The 26265-nt window shown below is 38.5% G+C and overlaps 1 protein-coding gene across 4 annotated transcripts in view; it reads left to right on the top strand.

Annotated features, from left to right (window-relative positions):
• SORCS1 (sortilin related VPS10 domain containing receptor 1) overlaps positions 1-26265 on the top strand; it is a 306065-nt gene that overhangs the window by 183085 nt on the left and 96715 nt on the right. For all 4 annotated transcript variants that reach the window (XM_064464114.1, XM_064464113.1, XM_064464112.1 and 1 more), the window contains exons 4-5: positions 3994-4152; positions 19905-19978. In XM_064464114.1, the coding sequence (XP_064320184.1) occupies positions 3994-4152; positions 19905-19978 (233 nt within the window). The remainder of the gene's footprint in view (positions 1-3993; positions 4153-19904; positions 19979-26265) is intronic.

Below are 26265 nucleotides of genomic sequence, written 5' to 3'. Positions count from 1 at the left end.
GGAAGACTTTTCCCTAACCTTTGATGCCGATCTAGCCATGAATTAGTTTATGGAAAGGACTTTTATCCCATGACAATTTCAGATCCTTTAGCAAGGAAAGGCCTCAAAAATCCTATTAGACTTCAACAGCTAGATTGTTTTTCCCTACAGGCCCTAAGAACCTGGATAGATTTAAGGTGTGATTTTCGTGTGCAAAAGTCATGTTAATTCCTCAGTGATGTCCAGAATATACTTGTCCAGAAACCAGTGTTATCTGGGGAAGCAGTAATATGTTGTATTAGGCACTGTAGAAACGGAGCAAGAAAGTCAGTCTTTTGAGGGGCTCACATTTAAGGAAATCCAGCATGCTTTCTGCAGTGAGGTCAGAAATTATAAAAATAGTTTCTTTCTAATCTCTTATCTTAGTTATTCTTAGGTATTAATGTTTATGACTTCTAAACTTAGTTTCACTTTATTATTGTTGCTGGTTTTATTTTTCTGTGCTTTTCCTGTTCATCACATCTGTGTCTGCTTTTATTTTCTATGTAAGCAACTGTGTCTAGTGAATGGGTGAATGTAGTAGTCTAGTGAACAGAGTACTACAAAGCAGAAGTTGGCTTCATTTATTTCAAAGAAAATTCTACGACATATTTACTCTGTATTTCATATGCTGCAACAACAAAAACATTAAAATTATTTGTACTTTCCCTCCTTTCTCATTTATGCTCTAGGCAACTTAGGCAATAAAACTAAGCTAGCGCGGCCGCAGCTACGTTAGCACGTAGTGCAGCTCAGCGGAAGTGGGTTTGTAGGAAGAAATAGTTGATGTTGAGGTGACGTCTCTCTGCAGTATGGGCATTTTGGAGGCAGAGGGTCTGACTTTAGAACAGTGCTAACCTGATCCTCGGAACTAAATTTCCAGTAGTGGTTGGAGCACATTAGATGCACTTCTGAAATGTATATTTTGGTTTAGTTTCCTTGAAAGGGAATCCAGTTCCTGTGCTCTGAGATCACTGTGGTATAAGCCAGTACTTAGTATGTATGGATTTGCTATAGAGATTTCCCCCAGAATTTTGGGGATTCATTTCCGAAGCACACTCATGGTCTCATCTGAAGGGTTCATGTAGATACACACACCATTTCCCTCTCGTTTTGACAGATTTTTCATGCAGGTGTCAGTTTCTGCTTCTTATTCAATAAATGCCATTTTCTGGCTTGTAACTCTCATTATTTACATGCAGATATTTTGTAATTAAATTTGCTTTTCTTATCTTGTAAGAAACATGGTGCGCTGACTGTGATGTGAGTAGTGACTGCTTGGTCAGCTCTAGCTTGTTTTGTTTTATAGCATCTGTGCAAAGTGATTGGCAATGTAGGGTACAACAGTGGAGCAGACAATGCTGTCCCAGCACTAAAAGCTGGTCTCATAGTTAGCAATCTGACTAGTGGCTAGAGAGTCATCTGTCAACTCCCTCCCCTGCCTCTCTCCAGCTCTCTGTATGCCCTAGCATAAATCTGCAGCAGTTCTGCACAGCTCCACCATATCTAAGACACTATTGCTATTGGCATATGTAGCAAAACTGATGAGTCCTGAAACACTTCATATGTACAGAATGGCTGGTTATCACTATGCGACAGCTAAGGCTTCTGGAAACCATAGATACCTGAAAACACAGTAGTAATGGCCCAGGGTGGTAGTTAGCAGATAAAAGCTGAAGTCAGCAGTGCTGGCAAGTCTGTTTAGGCACTTAACTTGTATTGATTGAATGAGGAATTAGGTGCTTCAGTGCCTCAACAGTTTGTCCCTCGGTTCCCTTTCTAAGAAATGGAGATAAGAGCACTTTCACACTTCAGGGGAGTGGCCTGACAGAAAATTTCTTAAGGCAGTGATGTGCTTGGATGTGACAGTGATAAGGTCAGATGAGTTCTTTGTGCATGTAGGAGGAAATATGTGAGACTAGAGTGGATCTTGATTAACAACTTGCCTTAGAGGCACAATCCAAAGTCAATGACAAGACTCTTATTAACTTCAGAGAGCTCAGATCAAGCCCATTGATTTGTGCTTATTTCTGCTCTAGTTGCAGTAGTCCAAATTAATGCTGTGTTGTGATATTTTGAAATTCCAACATAAACAAAATCCACTCAAGAAGGAAATAACAAAAATAGGAAAATCATAATGCTTGAATCATAGTACTGAACTGATGAATGTTAACTATAGGAACATTGTCCCAGAAATTAGTCTGGTAAGAAAAAAGAACCGACTGAAAAACATCACAATTAATTTTTGGCTTCAGAAGCTGGATAAGCTACTTAGTGACAGTAGATGATCTATGTATTGATGTTTTGATTATTAATGTTTTCTGCGTAGCTTCTATCATGCAATCTTCAGTTTAGAAGTCACATCAATGATATGTTTAAGGTATTTGAAAGTGTTAAATGAAAACAAGAACGTTTAATTCTAATAATGCTTGTTTTCATCACAAGATTTAGAAAGTAAATCAGAGACACAAAAGGAGACTGTACCTTTATGCTTCAATGGAAGCATTACCCTATTCTACATTAGAGGTACAGTGTGGTAATGTAACTGGTCTATGATCACTCATGATGTTAAAATTCAGGGATTTTGGAGAACCCCAAACTTCCAAGTCACAGGCCAAACTGTTATGCTACCAAGGGGTTTTCTAGAGATAGATAAAAACCTCTGGCAGTTACCCAATAATGAAAAACATTGCCTGTGTAGATTATATATTTATTTACACCTTCACATACAAGTAGTTCTTTAGCATCTGGTATCTATCAAGATTTATGCTGCCCTATGATTCATAGGTAGTGAATTAAGTTACATCTAACTCTGCCTGCCTAAATGAAAGAAAAAGAAGGAAATGTAGTGTGTGATTTTTGTAGTACCCGAATCCAGATAGGAATTTGCTCTGAGAAATGCTAGGTGTGGATCCTTTCATTTCAGGCTTGTCTAAGAACAGATCAGTGTTTACCATTTGCAAAGCAAAAGCAATACCTGTACTTTGAAAAAAAGAAAAAAACAATAGCGCTAATGATTCAAAGCTTTAATACCTTCCCAGGCAAATATTCTTCAGAAATTTTCATGTCTGTCATTCATGGTGCCTCATTCCCATTCCTTAGGGGTATTACTTTGTTGCTTCCTGAAATACTGGAATGATCTCTTTCTACTGCTCAAACCTATATATTCTCTCATGCAGAGACACATGAGAGGAGTATCTCATTATTCTCTCTGATTCATCAGCAATGCAGACCAATTAATACCACAGTTAATGGGGAGAAGTAGCTGCTACAACTGCAAGCCATATATCTTCTGTCACTCCATAACTAACACTCTTGGACAAAGCTAGGAAGCAACTTTACTATGCGGAGAATATTTTTGATACACTACCAAATCTATAATTCGCAGCACCATAGAAACTGGAGATGGAAAGGACCCAGCACGTTATCAAATGTGTTCTCCTGCCAAAGCAAAATTGCTTGTTGCAGACAGCCAGGTTATAACATTTCAGGCAATGAAACTGTCATCTTTGAAAATTCTGCTAGAGTCTAACAAACCTCACCATTACAGATCATTCTCTGTGTGTCTCTCCTTTCTCTCTGTCTCTCTTTTTTTCTTAAATTCTAACTTTTTGTCTGCCGCTCCAATAGATCCTTCATGAAGACCCTAGCAGTCCACTGTGGCTGTCTGGTAACACCAGAGTGCAAACTTACTAAGTTGCAAACTTCAGGTTTAATTTTTCTGATAACCTAAGCATAGTTTCATTTAGGTCTGTTTCAACTGGTGGTAAAGTCATTCTGCTCTGTGTTTATATACATAGCTGCAGTATACTGTTTTCCTTCCTGAAAGATTGGCTATGCTTAATTTTGACATTACATTGAAACATTTTGAAATAGACATATTTAACAAGCTTATCTGAAGTTCCTAGCTGCTTACTTATTTCTCCATCTGACTCCTCTTCAACCACTGTATTTTGATATTTCCCTTCCATATAGATTATGCTGCTGACTGATCCAGAAGTTGAGAGCAGCTTATTAATCAGTTCTGATGAAGGGGCCACCTATCAAAAATACCGTTTGAACTTCGACATCCACAGTCTGCTCTTCCACCCCAAGCAGGAAGATTGGATCTTAGCATACAGCCAAGATCAGAAGGTAAGAAACATTGGCAGCATTTTGCTTTGATTGCTTAGGAAGAACCTAGGGTTTCCCCATTTCTCTACGTAACTGCTGCAGAGCATTCAGGACAGTCTTTGCAGTGATACCAGGACAGTCATTGGAAATACCAAGCTGGTATTTCCAAGCATGAAACATTGAGAAAGCCTCAGTGTAAAGGGCAAAATGAAGGACATGGGCACCTACTGTGTTCTTGGGGCCAGCCCTCTATGACTGAACTGGCAGTATGCATTTATTCATCAGTCCTTTTGGCAACATCATGTGACAGGCAATGGGCAGAGAAGACAGCTAGGATCCTTCACAATAGGAATAACAACCTCTAATGAGGATTTTTGTCCCCTTATTTAAAAATTCTCTTGTTCCAGCCTAGCACCAGCTCCAAGAACAGTATAAGGCACTCCTTGTTCCTATCTGGTTGGCATACTTTCAAGTAGCCTTTGATTTTCTAAGAGAAAAGTAGCAGTGAATCAATTTCCTTTGAAGTCCAGTTCCTTCAGTATGGGTAATCCATCAGCCAAATAAATATGCTGTGAGATTTGCCTTGATTTTTTTGCTGCCCAACTTGAGAGAACAGAATGGCACCTGATTGTAAAAAACCTCATTGTTCGATCTTTTTGAAAATCAGGCATATCAGTACTCACAAGACAGTTATCTTCCAGTGAAGGACTTTACAGAGCTCAACCTGTTCAGTTTACCAAAAAGCAGATAGAAGGGGAAATATATTGTTGTGCATAAATATCTCCGTGGGGGAAGACAAAACATATGAGTAAGCATTTTGATCTAACAAAAGAAACTTCTAACAAGAATTGATGGCTAGGAGTCAATGGCAGATAAACTCCACTGTGAAATAGCTAGCCACTGCAGCATACTGCTCTGAGAAATGGTGGATTTCACATCCTGATATTTTGCTGTGTTTGAATGAAACTGGAAAAAGACCAAAACAATTTGCTTAGTTCCCAACAGGGGTAAAAGATTGAAATATCTTCACATCTAGTATATAAGCTTTTATACAAAGTAATTTAGTTGCTTTTTTTGTTTTACGTATGCTGAAACTATAAGAATGTGGATCTAATCAATAAAGTATTGGCTGAATTGTTCAGGTTATATGTTAATGTAAATATCAACATTTGAATTCTATGTTTTCCATCCGTGCATTTGAATTCATTTTACAAACATTAAACAACCAATTTTCCTTTAGCCTAAATTAGGCTTTTTTTACTATGACTGTAAGCTGGAGAAAATAAAGGCATAAGGAAGCTAAATAAGTAGGTAGGGTCACAAAATGTTCTTATGGGAATTTTTGGAATAGAAGCTTAGTCCTGTGCTTTAAACTCAAACCCAGTATCCTTCCAGGACTGTAGCTTCCTTCCCAACTATGAGAAACGTATCTTGCCTGCCTGATTGTTCCTGCAGAGTCAATTGCATGCAATATTTTTCATTCACTGCACAGTAGAGTGTACTGTGGTTATAATCTGTTCAGAGGAAGATGCAGATTAAATTATTTCTGGGTGTTCAGTATGTAATTAGACATGGTCAAAATATTTCCTTTCCCTTGTGGCTGTTGAATTCTCTGGACTGATACGAAACTGAACAGAATCTGGTCTCTGCTGTCTTTTAGGACCTATTGGAATGAAAGTTAGTGTGTGTTAGTAATGGGAAATTTATTACGTGAGGATCAATGAAACTTTAAGTTGTAAATCTGTCAAATAAAAGTAGGATGTAGTAGAAAATGAATTTCAACTGTTGTGATATTCAGCCTGCTCAGGAAATAATTCTGAATTAGAGTCCATACAGCTAATGCTCATCTAATTTACGGTAGGAGACTACCAGCAAGTATATTGTCACTATTCCATAGGAAACTCCAACTCTTCTTCTACAGTATCCTCAAAACCAGTCCAAATATGAGAACAAAGAGCCCCTTTGTGCGTTAACCTGAATTTATGGGGTTGGTGTCGGAGTTGTGTGTATGGGGTGTTTTGGGTGAGAGGCTGCAAGCTGTACGGTAAAATTTCTGTGTGTTATGGCACTGATTAGCAAATTGGATAACTGTTGTTAATTAAATACTGTAGTTGCAAGAGTAAAATCATGTAGCACATGGACTGTTGATCTGTACCAATTAACTCTAAAATAGAATTTTAAAAGTACTGTGTATGTGTGTGAGTCACAGGCCTGGTTTCTAGTTTAAAGTCTAAAGGATACATTTTCTGACTTCAACAAGCTTTGGCCAAGAACCATAGAGGGTAACCAACAGGCAAAGAGTATTAATCAGCTTGGAGTAAATTAAATGTAACTCAAATGAAGGGTCAAGTTCAGCCTGTGGCTAAGTGTAAATGACTCCTATTAGTTTCATGCTTGTATATCCAAAGGCAGAATTTTCTCAGAGTAATTAAGAGGTCCTGCAGGTACTTAGGTAATTGCAATGGGAGCTGTGGGGCAGTTTGGAACAAATGACACTGCTGTTTGCTATTTTGTCGTCTTGTGCTAAGGTTGTATTTAAGGAAAGAGAACTCATTACTCCTTGGATTCCAGGCACTGTGTGTACACTAAGAGTCACCCAAGGAAGGAAGTGAAACGTATCTGCATGGTGAGGAATTTACATTTTTGTGTCACTGACTTTGATGACACTGACTGCAGAGGCTTTTAAGGTATTGTTGATGAGGGACATAAGGAGTAAGTTGGATTTTGACCAGTTAGGATGGTCACAGTCATCTAATTTTGCTGCTGACAGTCAGGAGGGAGGTGAAAATTGACTAGAAAACACATTTACAACCTTCTTGCAAGCCATGTCATTGTTGCCATCCATTTGCATCTTGTCATTGCAACAGGTGGGACCAGGAGAATCAGGTGGTGAATAGAGCAAGAGCTGGAAAGACAGGAATCACATTGAGTCTGGACTGTTATTGTTCTCAGAAGTTGTCCATCCAATTCAGGACTGATGAGGGCAAAGCCAACAGTTAGTGCATGCCTCTCGTTGCTCAGTTGTAACGAACAGGAAATGGGGCACATAGTAGCATCCTACAGTCTCTTCACAGCTCACTGCGTCTATCCCTAAGATAAGTACTACAGATCTTTTTTTGTTTGGTTGAATAGAGATTTACTCAATGGTAGGAAAATCTGTGTTAACTGAAGTAATTTCATGTCCCAGTTTCTTGGGTGTTGTGTGGGGGTGAATGTGGTTAATTACTGGGGTTCAGCTGACGAGCAGTACCTCATTAAGCTTCAGTGACTCGGTTGCTTTTGTTCACATCTCTCTCCCATGTGTTTCTGCCTTGGACAGCAGACTTGAATTACCACTGCTGACAGACCAGTCCCTTATTCAGTCATGACTTTTTTCTGCCAATCTTGAGAAAAAAAGAGCAGCAAACCATCTGCCGCCTGCACTAATTGCTTCATGATTGCATGCATTGTTCTGGCTGAAAGTACAGTTGTTACATGGCTGATTCTTCCCACGTAATTGCAGAACTACTGCATGCTTTCCATTTTCTGTGTAAGAGGAGTTACAAATCAGGAGGAAACTTCAGACGCAGTAAAGCGTTGCTTGTGAGGCAAAAGCTTGTGGAAGGTCTTGTATGTGTGAGCTTTCCTGGGTTTAATCAGCTTGCTTGTAGGATGAGGAGCTGTATTTATGGGAGTATTGCTTATGTATTGCTATGTAATCTTCAAAAGTGGTTTGCTGTGTAATCAGAGGGTGGGATGTAAAAGCCTCTACTTCATCTGGAGATATCTTCTCTATTCAGACGGGTCAGACACACAGAGGAATGGTTAGTAATCAACCATGAATAACACAGCTATTTGGAGAGACAAAATACAGGTGAAATTGGGAAACACGAGTCAGACTGGCAAAATGCAGGGTTGTAATTGCCCAGCTCAGGAATAAATGCACAAAGGCACTCAAGAATTGAAAGGCAGCAACAGAGGCTGAAAAAGCTGCTTTAAAATGGAGTTGTTGTTGTTGCTTCTCCTCTCTCATTTTAAATGAACTCTTGAAAAGCAAGGCACCCCAGACTAAAGGAACTCTGTCAACATAGCACTAGTAAATGAAGAGGTTTACATTTCCTATTTTGGTTTTTTTTTTTTTTCCTTTTTTTTTCATTTCGGCCTTTCCCAGATATCTGATTCCATCTGTCTACCTTTATTTACTGTGTATGTCAGGCTGGAGTTCAATGAGTTAATGACAGCTACTTGGCTGTATAGCTAAAGTGCTGAACTTTAGCAAATCAGGATTCTGTTGCTTGTGGGGCAACATACCTTCTGTCATCAAACCATGTCATCTTCTTCAGTTTCCTACAGTAAAGGAGGTCCACTCCTCATGCATTCAAGTGGAAAAGAAAGGTGTTCATATATCAGGGACAGCAGAGGAACTGCTTAGAGTAGAGGTAAGGATGCATACGGCCACAGGATGTCTGTGTGAGAGAACAGGCCAACTCTTAAAAGTACCTTCAGCCCCATCTAGCCGTGTATTTGGTCTAACTCCTGTGTCTGATAGCAGAGTATCTGCCATGGATGTAGCCAATATTCACTCTTCAAGATGTGATGGGCTGCTGTGGACACATTTCTTAATTGTAACACCTTTCATTTCACTGCACTAGGACCTAACCTTGAGGGTGACACTTCTAGGAAAAAGTTCAGAGCAGGGACGTCCAGAGGTTCCTTTCAACATAAATTATTCTGTTTCTATTGACACCCTCTCAATTTCAATAGTTACAGTCACAACCTACATAGACCAGAGAAGGGGTAATAAAATTCAGATTTATTTTATCAGAAATTGCATAACAGTTTTTAAAAAAATTGCTGTTAACATCAAGCAACATCTTTTTGGGGTGTTTTTTTTTCTCCACACTGCTGACAACATTTAGAGGACTATTCACTTGGGCTAATGTTAGCTGAGGAAGGCTAATCCCATCTAAAATTAATGGAGAGGAAAAAAGCTTCTCTAGAATGGTAAGCATTAGCCACTTTGAATCATCCTCTGGAAAAGCCTATCTCTTTTGACAGACTACAGACAAAACTGGGGAGCTAGTTTGCATAAAGCTAATATTAGCCTATGTGAATAACTCCCCCTTTCCCTCAGGCATTACTCCTGCAGCAATTTACACTATTTGTGTTAATATTTAGGGCACCACTAATCAACTAAGACAGTTTTCCAGCAGACTTGATTCTCTTTGTTGCATATTGTTGAAGATGAAAGGTAGTAAGGAATTTGCACCTTAAAAGGTGGTTGTCCCAGACTTTGCAATGATCACTTTCTGCATGATCTTAGATATCCTTTCCAGATTACCAGCACCTGTGCCAGGGATGGAGAAGGCCTTCCACACAGAGGCCTTGTGAATGCTAACCCTTGTTTTTAAGACTTCCCATCTGGTTATGTTTCTAAGCAAGTAATCAGTCATGCACAGAAACATCCACATTTGTAGCTATGGTTGTGCAGCCATTTGCATGAAGACCTTAAGCATAGACATCTGTCAGGCATCCTGATACCACATCTGCACACAACTCTGTGCAAAAATGCCTTGTTATCTCTAGGCAAACTGATTAGCATTTGGTGGCAACCAGCTTACTGAAAATGAAAAGAGACATCAAAACTATTCACCTGGCTGATATTTTATTAGTTTTCCTCCTTTCTTCTCATACAGTCAGTTCCTCAGCATTGTCTCAGCAAGAAGAATAATGGTGTCAGAATGTATCTTTTTTTTTTTCATTGGCCATGAGCCAGTGTACAAACTGTGTCATAAAATATGCTTTCCTAATGTATCCATCAGTCTTTTACGCACCTCTGTCAGCATAATGTTATGGGGTAACAATTTAAAATAATGGAATTAAAAGTGGGATGAATATCTAACATTCTTTCCTCCCCTAATACATAATAAAAAAGAAAAAGTAAAAATCAACTAGCAGAGCCCAGTGGCAGCCTGGCAGTCCAGAGAGGAAGATACATTTCTGGGCCAGCAGTGTGCTCAGTGAAACAGAAGGAAAGACTCTCGAGCAAGAATCACTGTGCTCTTTACCACTGACTTACTCATCTTTAGGCAAATCAGTATGTCCTTGCTTATCCATCTGTACAAACATCAGCCCTCTGTACGCCTAGAGAATTTGTTCTTTTGCTGCTTCAGGATCCTTGGATGCATACTTATAGCTATGGGTAGATTCGTCGTTTCTCTGCAAGATTTTCTGTGCTCTGCATAACTCCAGTTTTCCTATTTCCATGAAAAAAATTCTTTTTTTCCTTTCCATTGGATTAGACAGTTCACTGGATTAGGGAAAAAGAAATGTACTCCATAGCACTAGGTCTGCCGCTGATCTCTGTGGTGTTGAGCAAATCCCTTCACTTTTCTGCAGATGACTCACGTCACCCTTCTCTGTGATTTGTTTTGGCTGTATTCTCCAACATGTCTCCATTTTCTTCTTATACAAAGTACTCATCAGCACTGCATTCACTTGGAGCCATAGGTTTTCATATAATGCAAATGATAAGCAATAATAATTTATTTTTAAATTTAAAGCTATGCATGTGTGCATGAGAATTCTGACACTTTACCTTAAATTCTGCTGTAATAAGCCTTTTCTGTTCTGTTCTCATTCTAATACAATATGTTTTTTTTTTTAAAAAAATGCATTTATTTAATGCCTTTATCTAAACAGTTATGAACCTACCTAGTAAATTCCACAATGCAGCAGAGAGCAAGTGGAGGATACCCTGTTACCTGTTACAGAGATAGCATTTTTTATCAGAGAAGGGAATTAACCTTGAGGACGACATACTAAATGGAGTGGTAAATCCATCATCCCTTGCAGTTGAGATTGGATGTCTTTCCAAATGATACGATCTAGTTCAGCCACCAGTTGTTGGCCTGAATAATTCTCTCTACTGCTTAAGTTAGTGGTAAAGATTCTGTAGCATCTGTTAGGAGGAGAACAGACTGATGATACTAGTGGTTCTTTCTGGCTTTAAAATGTATATTCCAGGCAGATTCCTTTAAATATCTGCTGGTAAAAATGTGTTTCCTGCCACTTTTCTAGCATATGAGTTGAATGAACTGGAGACGTCATGCTAATACAGTTGCTTACAAACTGCCACAAAACCAGAACACTGGCTGATGTGGCTCATATCTGAGAATGTGTGTGGAGTTATTGAGGGATAGGTCAGAAGAAAGCTGAGGTCCATCTCCAGGATGCTTTGATCTGAGGAACATGCACAAAAGAAATGGATGTGCTACAACAAGTCTGCATGACAGCAGCATGTGGCCCATCAGCAAAAGCAGCCACAGAGACCTCACTGGTATTTGAATGGGCTGTGAAGCAGGTATACAAAAGCTCTATCTCTCTGATGTGTTTCCATCAGCATTCAATAAACACCGATTCTTAGGTATCCGTATTGATGGCTTCTGTGTGGCGTGATTAATGCATTGCTGCAACTTAAAACGTTCAAAGCCTGTGCAGCATCCTATGAACTTTGTTTCTTCAAGGATATTTAGGCATCTTAACAGTGGATCAGCGACCAGGAAATTAAATGAGTATCAGCCTTGTAGCCTTTTTATATCCTGGATCATAAGTCTTATGCTTTATTCTAGGAAGGAAGTACCATGCATGATTTCAGATGCTTTGTTAATACAAAACATACTGTTCTATTAAATTCAGTGTTGGAAGAGAAAAGTCTAGTCAATGGGTCTTCTAAATGAAGAATGGTGTGATTTAGGGGATAGCAGCGTACCTCCCAGCCTTTGGCTGCTCTGAAGAAGAAAAGTCCTGTACAGTAATTTCTTTAAGTTTAATGTCATTTGTTTGATACCCATGTAAGCTGCCCTGGATGCATGTTGGGAACATGTGTGCATCCAAGTCTCTGTTCATTCTTTTTCACTGTTCAAGATAACACCACTGTGGAAAAGTATTTCCCACTGTGACAATTTTTCATTCAGCAGGTAGATCCAAGTGCATAAGGGTCTGAAAGATCATAAAGGACTACTGTATATACCTATATAAACGTGTTCAGTCTTAAGCCCATACCTGATGCACTAACCCCATCCTTTTCTGCAGACTGCATAGAAAGCAAAAGAAATGCAAGAGACACTTAAATTGTAGTAGTATATCACCAAATTGAAGCAATCCATGTGATGTTGTATTGCTCTTTGCTGTCCTGAAGGTTTTAGATTAGTTCTAAATAGTCTTTCACAGTTGAATAACATTTGAATAATGCACCTATGAACAACGAGAATAATGAACAAAAAAAAGACTAAAATTTCTTCAAATACGTCTACTGTGGTAGTAAAGTACAATTTATCAACAATATAGTTATTCAGGATAAATTAACGGGGATAAGAAGAAGAACTTGCCTGCATTTATTTCAAATTACATTGTTTCATTTTTAGAAAGAATTGTCTTTATCCAGTTTGACTCTGTTATGTTTATAGTTCAAGCTAAACTGTGCTTTTGGAATGTTGTATTCTTTGGTGAAATTGACATAAATTTAAAAAAATACACTGAAAATGAGGAAAAAGTGATCTATAAAAATCTTTATGGTTCATCAGTACAAAATCTATGGTTTAGGTGCAGTAGCATTTTGGGGATTTTTGTGTGTGAATAAATTCTTTTTGAAGGGGTAAGAGAGAAACACCTCGAACAGGGTTACTTTTAATCACCTCACAGAAGCACCAGGAAGTGTAAGAGGCAAGAAGTCAGCATATGTGAGGAAACTATCAGGAGGACTGACCAGTAGGAACCTTGTCAGGGAATTAGAGGTGAATTTGAATCAAACCCAATGCTTCTGAAGTTGTTCTGAGCTAGTGTTCCAGTTGCATATAGTTTTTTTTAAGGTTAATACTGTAGTGTAGGTTGAATTGCTTTGGTCAGATCTGTGTCCAGGAAGAATGAATGGTGCTTTCATGCAAACTAGAGGTGAGAGAAAGAGAGCTTTTTTCTTTGTGAATATAAGAATACCAAACATGGTAAATCCAATCAACAAATAAACTTAGACTCCATGCTGTATTCTATTATAACTTGTTTAGGGGAAATTTCTTAAGTAAAAGAAAAATAATGGGGAAAAATAATGTCATGTCACTTCCAGCACGCAATTTAAATCACCTTTTCTTTAACCAGATTCTGAATTTCCATGTGCATAATGTTTTTTGCATGAGATGAAATCAGTGCATAATATTGAATATCCTCGTCAGCATAAGAAGCACATGGAACGACCACATGATTCAAGATCAGTGTGTGAAGCGTCAGAACCAAATATTTAATCAGAATATCCAGTTAGTTTAAACACTGAATGATGAAACACCACGGGCACTCTTGGTCAGTCGTATCTACAGCAATTTGTATAGGTGTTAAAATGAAGCTGAAGCTACAAGGGACTGCACATGTGACAGAAAGTTTTGGCTGGCAAAATGAATCTCTTGAGAACAGAAGGGGTGATGGTAGGCCAGCATAATGGCCCTTCAGATGGCACTGTATCTGAATTGGTGGGTCATTCAGGTTATCGGTAGCTGGTACGTGTAACCTTGTGTTCAGAGTCAGATGTTAAATGAGGAAATGTTTGTCTGTCTCCGTGGATGATATATAGATTACTGAGGGTGTAAGCTTTTGGTATGGTGAGTTTGATGAATATGCAGTAGCAGAGTTACCCACTGGCTCTGGGGAGCACAGAGATTGTTGGAACTGGGGAGGAATGGGGACTTCCCTTTTTAAGACAAGTTTGCATTTACTAGCAGCACCTGCCCGATGCCACGCTTTCTTACCTGTCAGATTCAACAGCCAACTAAACAATTCAACCACCTCATAAGAGCCAGATTTTTGGCTGGGAAAATCTCAGGGAAAATCCAGTGTTTGTAAGGGAAACAAGTGGAGCACAATACAGTTTTGTGCATGTCCACATGCAGTACTTTACGACACCGTTAACAGCTCATTTTGTTTGTCCTAAAGATTATGTCAGAAGATCTCAACTTCGTAATTCAGTCAAACCCAGACAGACAAGCAGTGTCCTGTAGGTCATAATCTCATACCATCAGTGATTACATCAGAATGAATCAAATTTGTCTGATGCCTAGAGAACACTAGGCCCTCAAAGCTCATATTTTGGCAACTTGTTTTGGAGTTTTTAAAATGCATATAAGCTAATAAAAAAAAAACCAAAATAATCCAAATAAGACTGATGGTAAATTAAAGAGAGAGATGAATGCTGAGTTAGTGTTGGGTTTTTTAGCTCCATAAAAGTGAGTGAAGGTCTGATGTTTTATAGCACTTGTGACTCCCCCACAATCCCTTTAGGAGAGGTGTTTTAAGGATGAGTCTGTATATTACACATTAAAGTTTCTCTATAGCTTTTCAGTGGAGATACGCAACCTTTATCTGTAAAATGGTGAGAAAATTGTGTTCTTTACAGTAAGTACTTGTTTATTAAAGATATTGCTCACTAAGACATGTCCATTAGAAGAGCTATTGAAGGAGTTGATTACCTCCTGCATCCTTTTCTGATAGTCTAGTTGTATAAGCTATATATAAAATGTTTATATGGTTTTAATATATATAACATAGACGTTAATACCAACTTCATTGATATTAATGCTGGTGTTCAAATGTGATAGAATTTCAGTTCAGGGACTTATAAAACATAAGACATCGATGAACAATGAGAAGAATGGAATCAGTGGTATCTAAATATTTTCTGAGTCCTGTTTTATTGAAAGCTCTTTTTGAAGCCAGTGTAATGTGGAAATCTTATGCAGAACCATTGTTTTGTCTTATCCAATGTTTCCAACAGTAGCCACCTTGTTCCAGAGCAAAGTACAAAACTCCTGGATTTCTGTCCTGCTTTGTGGATGGAAACCTAAAGAATTAGAAATAATATGGGAAAATAATCTAATTTCCACCATTCTGAATAGTGGAACCTTTTACTGAAATATGTATTATGGGGAAAACTCGGCCTTACTCTTATCTGCTCCTTATATTTTCCTTGTATTTATATTGTATTTATAGTAGCTACTGAAGGCCCAGCAATCTTTATGTTGTGTAAACACATGGTACTCTACTCTAAAGATCTTAGAAATCAGAATGAAGGCAAGATATGTAGGAGGTACAATACATGGGCAAACCAGGGAAGATTAAAATAGATCTAGTCAAATGATGGAAGGAGCCAGAGCTCTTTTACAGCTGTGAACTAGCAGATGGGTAGATTATGAAACAATACAAGCGTTCATTCTATGCAATACAGGGCAGAAGGGCAAAGAAAGGTGCATGGCAGAATATATCCAGAACCATGCAAAAAATAGAGGCTTTTATGAAGCTAAGATCTTGAGAGCTTTCTGCTTTGGAGAGATTTTCCAGAGCTGAAGTAAAGAAAAACATAGAGTTCTTTTTCTTCTTCCCTAGTACGCATTTTCCTTTCCTGGAAGTGCTGTTACAATCTAGATCAGTTGAGTCAAATAAAATTCCAGTTATTCTTCATGGAAGATTTTTGAAAAACATCATTTTTTTTCTCCCCATATTCTCTGGAATTTGGTTATTTTCTATGGTGCAAAATGTCAAACTAAAGTAAATAAACCAATCAGGTTTGACTGATTTCTGATAAATATTTTACTTTCACTAAGAATTAATACATGCAGCTTCTTCCTCTTCATCAAATGCCTTCTTTTTAACTCCAAACATATCTAAAATATTTTTTGTTCTGCATTGACAATGGATTATAGGAAAGTTATCCTTAATTTACGAACAGTATTTTTTGTTTTTAAAAATAGCTGTATATTAAAGAATGTTTTGACTGTCTCAGATGGAAAATGTTATCAATGAATGTAGCCCAAAATGCAAAATAATTTCTCAAGTCTAAAAGTAGTGCTGGAAAGATCAGGCAATTACAATGGAAAGAGAAGATTACGTGGCAACTGTACCCTGCTGTTACCCAGATACCCCACACCATTTTAAGATGGAGCTTACACTATCACTGTGAAATACATGAGCAGCTCTTATTCTTCTCGTACAGGTTGGGAAACAGAGACAGTGAGTAACATACAAATAGGGTTTGGTGGAGATAAGGAAAGAAGTTCAGTTTTCAGATGTCAGCTTTCCCTACTCCGGAAGATATAGTTTCATGTTGTGAGAAAGTTCTTTCTGTAGCTGGGGAATTGCCTTGCAGTTCAGAGGGTTTATTTAAATCCCTGCTCAGCCTCAGAAGGTATTTGTAACCTTGGGACCGCCTTTCCTTTTTCCTTGCATTTCTGTTTTCCCATCTAAAAGAGGTAGGTGGTAGTTTTCTACTTCACAGAATATTAGGATTTAAAAAAGCAAAACAAAGCAAAACCAGACTGTTAATGATTGTTAAGTACTCGGATATTACACAGAAAAATAAATATACAAGAGGAAGCAAGAAGAGAATTATTCCCTGATGAACAAGGGTCAAATCTGAGAGATCAATACAAGATTGTACTTTGTAACAGTTTTGTCTCAGTGAACAGAAATGTCAGATCAGTACTTGTCCCTCAGATGAAAACATACATTGAAATTGTAATAGGTTTCTTTTCTATTTGTGGTAAAAAAAAAAAAAAGTGTAGCAAAGAACATTATCTAATTTCAGCCCAATAATGAAAATTGTCATCAGACGGTGGTGCTTACTGAAGAAAATAAAATGTCATCTCTGAAGGGACTGCATGCACAAGTCTGTCACAAGAAGCCCCAGGAGAGAGGGAGCTTTTATAACAACAACAAAATACGATGCTGCGTTTAAAAAATATCCATACAAGCACTATAACTGCTAAATGGGGAAAAACAATCCCAGCTGTATCATAACTAATACTTGACAAAAAGGTAGGCTCCAAATATTTCTTTTTTTCTGATCCAACTAAACAAACTCAATCTAAAATTAATTATACTTAGAATAAAATATCTGAACAATCCTCACTGCAAAGGATTTTTTTTTTTTTTTTACTTTTTGTGGGGGGTGACACATAAGGTGGGGATTTCCCCCTTTGCTAAAGATACCTTACTGCTGCTTGTGCTGCTGTGAGTGAGTAAAGGCTGAGATTGGTGCTGATATAATGGCAAAGGAGGAAAAACCTTCTAAAGCCTGATTATTAAAGTGTCTCATCAAAGACAATGAGAGCTTTGGGCATGTGTTCCCAGGGAGCTGATATTTCCCTTTGAGAGCTGTTGCCTTTTCTCACATGCTGTCTCCAGCTCACTGGGCACTGGCTTCTAATTTGAGGGGCCAGTCCTGACAATAGAATTGCTATATCCATTCCCTCCCTTTGAAACAAACTTATAAAGTCTTGCATTTTTCCACTTTTTGCCTGAATCACGTGTCTTATGCAGGGCACTCACTAAGAGAAAGCAGGGCTCCCTGGGTGCTTTGCAGCATCACATCTTCTGTTCTGCTGGGGGAGTTGTCGGATGCACCAGGTGAACAGCCCCTCTGAAGAGCTGTGCTGGAAGAGCCAGAGGGAAGCTGTGGCACTGGGGCCATTCAACCACCTGGTGCTGCAGTGAGACTGCAGGCATGGAGGAGGATGCTACAAAAGCACAGAGAATGTTCTTGCAGGCTGTAATTAATTAATTCTGGGTACTGTTACTATCACTAGCAAGTTCAGAGAGGGGATAACCTGCTGAAAGTTGTGCTCAGGGAAACTAGAGAGGGAGTAGGGTGAGAGATACAAAAGGGGAAAGAAAAGATTTACTGTGATGATTTCAGCCATCTGAACATCAGTGTCCCTGGAAAGCTTACATCCTATATATTGCTGGTCTGGAAACACAGAGGTATTTGCCGAGTTGTTTGGATTGCTCCCTGTTCTTAATTAAAGGCTGATCTGAACTTTATTAAAACTTAAATTACTGTATGTCAAAGACATATTACTTGGCATGGAAGAAACTACTTTGCCATGAAAGGGAAAACATTGACATCAGAGAGATAGATTGACAGTAGCTTGTTGTTGTTATTATGTTTTTATTTTTGCTGCAATTGAAAAAGCAGGTCTAGAAACGGCTTTTGAATGTGAAGGGGGGAAAATACCTCCTGTAATGGTAGAGTTCTTGATTAGGTGACCTCAAAGCACTTTACAAAAGTCATTATTAAATCTTCCAAAATATTTTCTTTAATTTTCAGAAATGAAAGTTTTCCTTAGTTATAGTTAGGTTTTCCTAAAATTTCAAATAAAAATATATCTAGGATCTTCTACTTAAGGAAAAATACAGCTCACCACTGAAGTTTTAAAAGTGGATGCATTTCTATCCACAAAGCTAAACTGTTTTCTTACCCTTGCCATCTTCTATCTCCCTCTCTCTTCTTTGACACTGTTCAAGAGAAAGGGCGATGAGAAAAAGAGGTGAATTTTTAGCTGTCATATTTTAAAGTAGATTTCAACATATGCAAGCCTACTGTTTACCAAAAAGCTATTGTAATTAGTTTCTCCATTTCCTTCCAAGGTTTTATAGAAGAGAAGCTGAGGGATATAGAATAAGAAGTAGATCTCAAGGCTTCTTACATCTCATATTTCTTAAAATACATTCAAATCATTTTTCTGATCAACCCAAAGCTTTAGAATCAGCTTCTTTCCTTCTCATTCATTCTCACAGGCATTCATCTTTCTCTTCCCTGCCAATCCACTGCCACTAAACATTAAAAAAAGAAATTTGTCAAGGTTTGCAGATAAAGATTCAGATTGTTTGCGTTTTATGCAAGAACCCTAAAGTGGTGTCATGAAAAAGCAAATCACAGTTCAAAACAGGGGTCCAAAGTCCTACTTGTCAGAAAAGGGGACTGACCAAGTCCATTAAGCAAGGAAAGGAAGGGAAATATGATGAATCTGGAAAAAAAATTATAGGTCTGACTGCCTCTCTGTGCTCCCATATTAGAAATCTAAAGTTTAATAAAGAAAGACAGAACCAAGTGAACCTTCCGAGAATTATCTGATGGCAGCATTTATGGTGAGCAGCTGTTTCTAAGTGCTCTATAACAGTAACATTTGTATATCGTTCCACAAAGACATGTCAAAGTATTTATAATACCTGTAAAATGCTTTTTGGCTGACCTTTCTCAGTCTGGTTTGGTATTTATCATGGAAAGATTTTCTGAAATGATTGACATATTTGGATATCGTTTGTGCAACCAGACTAGGAGAAGGTGTCACGTTGTTTGGAGGAGAAGGACAGGAGGAAAGGGAGAATTGCAGGTTTCCATGGTACAAGTAACTTGTGCTATTTTAAATCATTCAGTCCTGCAAGAGAAGTCTGGACATGTTTGAGCACTTTTCTGGTGCCAAATTGAACAAGGTCTCTAGAGATGGCTACTGGTAAGTGGGAAGAGAATAACCTTCTAACATAATATCAAGGAAGGCAACTGTGTATCTGTTGTCAGACTAGGCTGATATCAGACTGCTGCGTTATGCTGTACATTTGGTGTCCACCACAAGTTTAAGAAGGTAAAACGCAGCCTACCCACACTGCACAATTTTATTACCTGGGAGTGCCATGAAGAGTTAGATGATGAGTTTTCAGCCATGGCAGGTTGTTGAGTGAAACAGTACAGTTATCCCTCAGGTAATACCAGTTGTGTCCCTTGTCACACAGCTCTGCATTGCCTCTGCCAATAACAGGCACCGCAGTCACTTTTCAGCTGCCCCAGGTGTGTCCCTTTGAGACTGGAGGAAGCAAAAGTCCAAGTCACCATCTCAGAAGTGATACAGGCTTCTTCAGATTAATTTCTTTATTATATCTGTGTTTTACTGTGATTCATGACTGTTTGTTTTTGTCCTCAGTTATTCAGTTCAGTGGAGTTTGGCAGAAGATGGCTGCTTCTTCACGAGGGAGTTGCACCAAACAGGTTCTACTGGTAAGAGCAAAAACCTCTTCCTGATTTCCTACACACAGCTCTCCCATATGTGCAGAGGTGTTGAAACGGGGGCTTGAAGGCAGTGCGGCTGAATTGAGTCTGCACTGCCGATTTGTTGAAACCAGTTTAGAACTGGTATGAGCAGGGCATTATTCCTCTTGTTATGTGTTTATGCAGCACTTGAAAATGGGGTCTTTGATCTAAGAGATGTGCACAACTGGAATATACTGAGTCTGAAGAAAGCATTGATTTGGGAGGGGAGAGTTCTGCAATTTCCTGTGGACATTTGAGTTAGAACACAACTCTGTTCAGCATAAGCTTGTTTGCCTTTGCACCAAATATGAAGAGATCAGTCTGGTCCTGCTGCCAGTGAGGGCCAACGATTGAAATCTTGAGCCTTTGAGGATACTAGCATTTCTGCTATGGGTAACAGTGGACATTGTCCAGTGACTGGCATTACGCTTTTAACTGCTGTTAGACCTACTTCAGTCCTTGAAAGTCAGCAAGTTAATGACCATTGAACTAGGCATACACAATTCTTCACTATAATCTTAAATCACTCTGCAATATTGCTTCTAAGCAGCCATGCAAGATTTCCGGTCAGATTTCAAGCTGTATGAATCAGCCCTGTGTAAGGTCCTCTTGCTGAATCTCTGAATGTCAGTCAGTTACAGCAATGGCAAAACGTTTGCAAGTTTGGTGCCAAAATTACCTTAAAGAAGTATCATAGCTCTTTGTCACTGATGCAAGCTTAACTCTTTGCTGCATTAAATTATGCAATACAATTTGTATCTAAATTCACTTTGGGCTATAGCCTACATGGTTATGATAGAATATGAGCATCTCACAATTTTTAATATGTGGGATGTCTATAATGGATGATTTGACTTCAGATTCAAACACTTACAGTGGCCACAAACACTGAAGAATAACCGTCGGATGTACTTCCAAACTTTATTCTTCAGTTCTTCACTACTAGCAAATTTCTTTGTATTTTGAGTCTCATCTCCTTCAGTTTTAGTCATCACAGATTTACCCAGTGATTCTGGTGTACTGATTCTCTTCTCATGATTCTGATTGCAGGCAGATCTCTTTGCATTTGCTTTCCATAGCAATGATTTGCATACGCAGTTTAAAGCTCTGTAACCACTCTTGCAGTAAAATACTTATCTGAAACACCTCCACGCTGTCACGAAATAGCAATTAATGTAACTTTGACTTACGTGGAAAAGAAAGCTGAGGAACAAAGGAGACATGGGACTGTTTTCCTGCAAATATGGTTGTCATAGTCTAAATCAAAGATAAGTTAAATTTTTTATATTTTGGCTTACTTCTCTTTTTGCTTACACTGGTATAAATCTGCAAGACTTCTCATCGGCGCTTTATGGAGGCAGTAGTCCACCTGTGAGCAGAAGTTGGCTTGTGTCCTGTGAATCTGGCATTTAAAAGAAAAGTTTTTGATAAAACTGTCATCTTGAGATCAGGAGGAGCTGAACCAGATCATTAAAACAAGACCCCCATGGAAGCTTCTAAATTATAAATTTGTGCCAAAACCACAGGTTTAGAACGTATCAAGATTCAGGAGTGGTCCAGTCAAATAATTTATGAAAGAAATAAGAGCTCTTGGTCAAATTTACTTCTAAAGTTGAATTTACATTTCATCTGCAAAGGATATACCAGAGATTTTGTTTGCTGCTCCTGCGTTTTAATCCTTCTCAGAACCCCTGCTAGCTGAAGCTTTTGCAAACTGAATTCCATTTTTAACTTAAACTTGTTTTTGTGTGAGTGTCTGTATAGACAGGCATATACATATCACTCCTATTTCTTTCCTACAGGACTCCTAACAGGGTTTCAAAATGTCAGATGCAACACACAGTCCCACACATCTCTTGCTTTTTTTTCTGGGCTAATAAAAGCAGAAAATCCTAGAAATCTGGGGACCCACTCTTTGAGACATCCAACAGAATTGTACTCACTTAGGAGGGTCAGAGAGCTGGAAAGAATGTCCCTGTTCCCTGGATCCCTGTGTCCTGTACTCCACTTCAAACCTTTTGAAGTTTTCCATCGTTACTTACAGTAGTTGTTTATTGTGAAGTGAGCTGATGGATGCCTGCAATAAGAATAATGATGAAAATGGTCATTTTCCCTTTCTGTGGAGCTCAAACTTTGAAGGCCTCTTAGAACCCAACAAATAAGAGAAGTCAGGCTTGGAGCTTCAAAGGCAGAGTAAGTTGAAAAGATGAAAAGATGTTCCAACCACCCATCTAATTCCCTACAGCCATAAACAAAACATGAAACTGCAAGCCTGTATTTTCACCTTGAACAAAATGTCCCTTGCATAACACATCTTAGTATAAACTAGACTGTACTTCTGCTATCAAAAGTAAAAATAATACAACTTGCGGAGGCAGCGTTACATTCATTCAGACTTATTTATTAGGACCATCATGACCTTGGAAAAAAAATACTGTTAGCTGCAGTTATATGGACACTGTGTGTCCTCAAAACCATCCATAGTAGAAAACAGAGCTGTGCGTGTGTAACTGAGAATGTGTACACCACAGAGAGGAACACTGGGTTTTTCTATGCATTTCCATTTCTGTGCAGCCAAGTACCTAAGGACAAAATAGACACTGAAGTGCTGAATCATAAGGTCAGCCCTTTGCACTCGGAGCGCGGCCACTGCTGACTCCCCGTGCAAGAGAAACAAAAGGGAACTGGGACGTAAGAGGGTGCGGATGTACAGTTGAAATCCAAACTCATACAGCAACATCTCTACAGCCAGTGCTGATGCACAAGTTGGGTAGAGCCTTGCTCATTGCCCTGTGGTTGGTTGGTTGGTTGGTTTGTTTGTTAACTTACACATTTTGGCTTGGAAATGCGCTGAGTCTAATCAACCTGGAAAGTCAGAAGAGTGACTTCCACTTATTCTTAAGACCAGGAGTGAATAGTGAAGAAAAATGTCCTGAAGTCACGACTTTTCAAGGAAAGCAGCCTGTGAGGATACTCCCTCCTGTTCCTGGTCCTTTCCCTAAATCAAATGGTTTTGAAGGGATCAGCCAGGGCACAGCTGTATTGTGGAGAGAATGAGGGCTATAATATCTGTGGAGAATGAGGGCTATATTCTGATATCTAAGGAAGTCTGAGGTGTTGCTTTAATGCAGACTGCTTCCAGGACTATCTAAACTGCGATTTTCTAAGATCAGGAAGACACAAAGAACGTCTTTGGCATCAGGCCTTCTTGAAGCTGCATTTACTTAACGCTGCTTCTTTTGACAGGGAAGGAACATCTGGAAGACTTTAAAGTCTTTTAAACAGATTTGAATGGTTGATAAAAGCAAAGATGCATTTTTCTGATTGCTCACTGACATTTTAATTGCCATTTTACTCTGTCATGGGGTCTTGTAAATAGTTTGTGTGTCACTCTGTCTTTGAATTAACACCACTGAGCTTGCTAGTTTTAGTCTTGAGAAGGTTCTGCCTGCAAATGCTGTCAGAGAAACTGTGGTGTCTTTTACAGCTGCATTTCTTATATCTATTTCCAAGAGAATTTTCTTTTTTATTTCCTTATTTTTGGCTGCTCTGTGAAACACCCCCTTCTATTGCCACCCCAGAGAAATTTAAACCCCTGAAGAACAACATTAAAGCAATATGGTGATGCCTACTGCATAACTCTGAGAAAACACTCTGTGTAGAGACAGCTCAGCTCCTTGTAGCTCATATGTATTTTGTATTCTTGTACCCTCTGTTTCATTAAGAGGAGTCATTAACATGAAAATAGAATCTTTGTTTATTCAGAGCTCCTCTGTTCCCCTTTTCATTCTTCCACCTGCAGCTCTAAGTGCTGCCCTGACATCCAGGCTTGTGATGAAAGCGGTTGTAATGTCACTTTGTGGAGGAGGATATCAGATGGGGATGAGCATATAAACTCAAACCTTTAAAATGAGAGGTGAGCGGAGTCGTCTTATCTGAAAGAAAAAAAAAACAAACCAAAACCCAAACCAAACCCAACAAACCGAAATGTAATTAAAAAAAAAATCCCCAAAAACTAAAACAAAAGGAGAAAAAGGAACCTATAATTCTCTACCTCATTAAAAAGTTGTAAGGACACATTTGTGCTGAGTAGGCTTTAGTGATGGCTTCTGTAAAACTGACGCCACTAATAATTCATATAATTCAGCTATCTTATCACATATCTGCATAATCTGGGTATGTGAAAGTGGTATACTGAGGAAGGCATAATCGACTAGGAGACTCAACCATAGATTACGTGTCTTGTGGAAACATTAAAGAATCCACACTGCATACAACCCCAAGGCACTACCGTTCTGCACTATATCCACAGTTTCCATGTTTGTTATTACTTCTCTGGCAGGTTCTTGAGATTTTGCTGTTAAATGTACTGTGACAGAAAAATGTACGAAAGTTATCGCGGTGCTTAGTAATTCTGGAACTGTGCTCTATGAAAATATCCTGATTACTAGGAAGGAGTACTGTGAGCAATATTAGTTCAGCAGGGTAATACAGAAACAGCAAGTTAATATACCATGCTTGTTGTTGATACCACAGTGTTTACTAATGTAGTTGGCATTAGGGGAAGGGAATGCAGTAGATGCTAGTTAGAAGAGTTGGGTAAATGCTTTATCAAAATAATTCTGAGCTTATTGTTGTGATACTTGGCCATTTTCAGTGTACATCCCTATGGTGGAATTTTGCTGGCAAAGATGCTGATTTGTAGTGAATAAAAATGTGAACACAATTGGTGAATCAGTCATATTGGGAATTACTTTACATTTTTTTTCTTGCTTTTTGAAGGGGTCCGGTCATCCTGTCACAGTTCAATAGTGATACCGTGTGGCTTGCAAATACAGACATTCATGACCAGTAGTTGCAAAATAAAACTAGTCAAAGTGCATATAGTTCAATATGGTCAAAATATATATGCAGAGATTGCTCATTAAAAGCTAGATTTTTATTCTGGTCCTCAGATCAAGTCATGCCTTCAACCAGAAATTATTTTCTGAAAGTCAGTAAGTCAAGATATCTCAATTAAAGCTGGCCCTAAAAAAATAAAAATAAGAGGTTAAAAAGCTCATTAAAATGTCTGCAAAATGTAATTTTTTTTAATCGAAATGAGACATTTTCTGAAAAGATTCTCAGCTAATTTTAATCATAACATAACCTTGAAAAACTTAGAGGTGAAAAAGAAGAAATAAAGCCAAATAATAAAAGTGTCTTAAAAATTAGCATAAAATGAACAATAGTAAAACTCAGCTGGTAAATTTTATCAAAATTGTATCACCAAGTTATAGTCATTAACCATATCAGTGCTATTGATTTTTCTTTTTTTTTTTTTTTTGCTTATTTCAGTATTGCACCCAGACAAGCAAGTAGAAGGTACAAAAGAAATGCTTCAAGAAGATCAGAGAGCTTTGATAGCGAGAGGGCTGGAACACCTCTCCTGTGAAGAAGGGCTGAGAGTCTTGGGGTTGTTCAGCCTGGAGAAGAGAAGGCTCCAGGGAGACCTTATGTTGGCCTTTCAGTACTTAAAGGAGGCTTATGAAAAAAATTGAGAAGCTCTACTGGTGCAGGGACTGTAGTCATAGGACAAGGGGTAACAGTTTTAAACTTAAAGAGAGTAAGTTTATATTAGATATGAGGAAGAAATTCTTTACTATGAGGGTGGTGAGACACTTGCCCAGATAAGTTGTGAATGCCCCATCCCTGGAAGTGTTCAAGGTCAGGATGGATGGGGCTTTGAACAACCAGATGTAGTGAAAGATGTCCCTGCCTGTGGCAGGTGGTTGGACTAGATTATCTTTAAAGGTCCATTCCAAATCAAACCATTTTATGATTCTAAGATGACTGTCTTAATTAGACAAAAAAATACAGCTCCGGGTTTTTGTGCACTAAATAGGTGTAACAGACTGATTAGAAATGAAAGCATATCATAGTATATCTCATTTCCAACAGGGCCATATGTCCATGATGTTAATGATTCCCTGAAGAAATTGCAGGAGATATGTCAGTGTGGTAAAAGATGTTGCTATGTCTCCACTCTGTCTAGCTTTTTTCTGAGTATGAGAAGGAGAAGAAAGTGGATACAAACATTGTAAAAAAGCAGCCGACCAATCTTTTGCCTCAAACAATACAAAGATATACACGCACAATGAAAGGGAGAAAAAGATAAACTGGTAAGCAGCTGGGAGGACAGATGAGTAGATGGGGCTATATTTGTGCTCCTTTTATGAGCAATGGCAAAGAGAGTTAATCTTCGAAATAGAATT

Source organism: Phalacrocorax carbo, chromosome 12 (genome assembly GCF_963921805.1).
Source record: "Phalacrocorax carbo chromosome 12, bPhaCar2.1, whole genome shotgun sequence".
NCBI lineage: Eukaryota > Metazoa > Chordata > Aves > Suliformes > Phalacrocoracidae > Phalacrocorax > Phalacrocorax carbo.
Note: the sequence above shows the minus strand (reverse complement) of the source record. Positions and strands in the feature narration are given on the sequence as shown.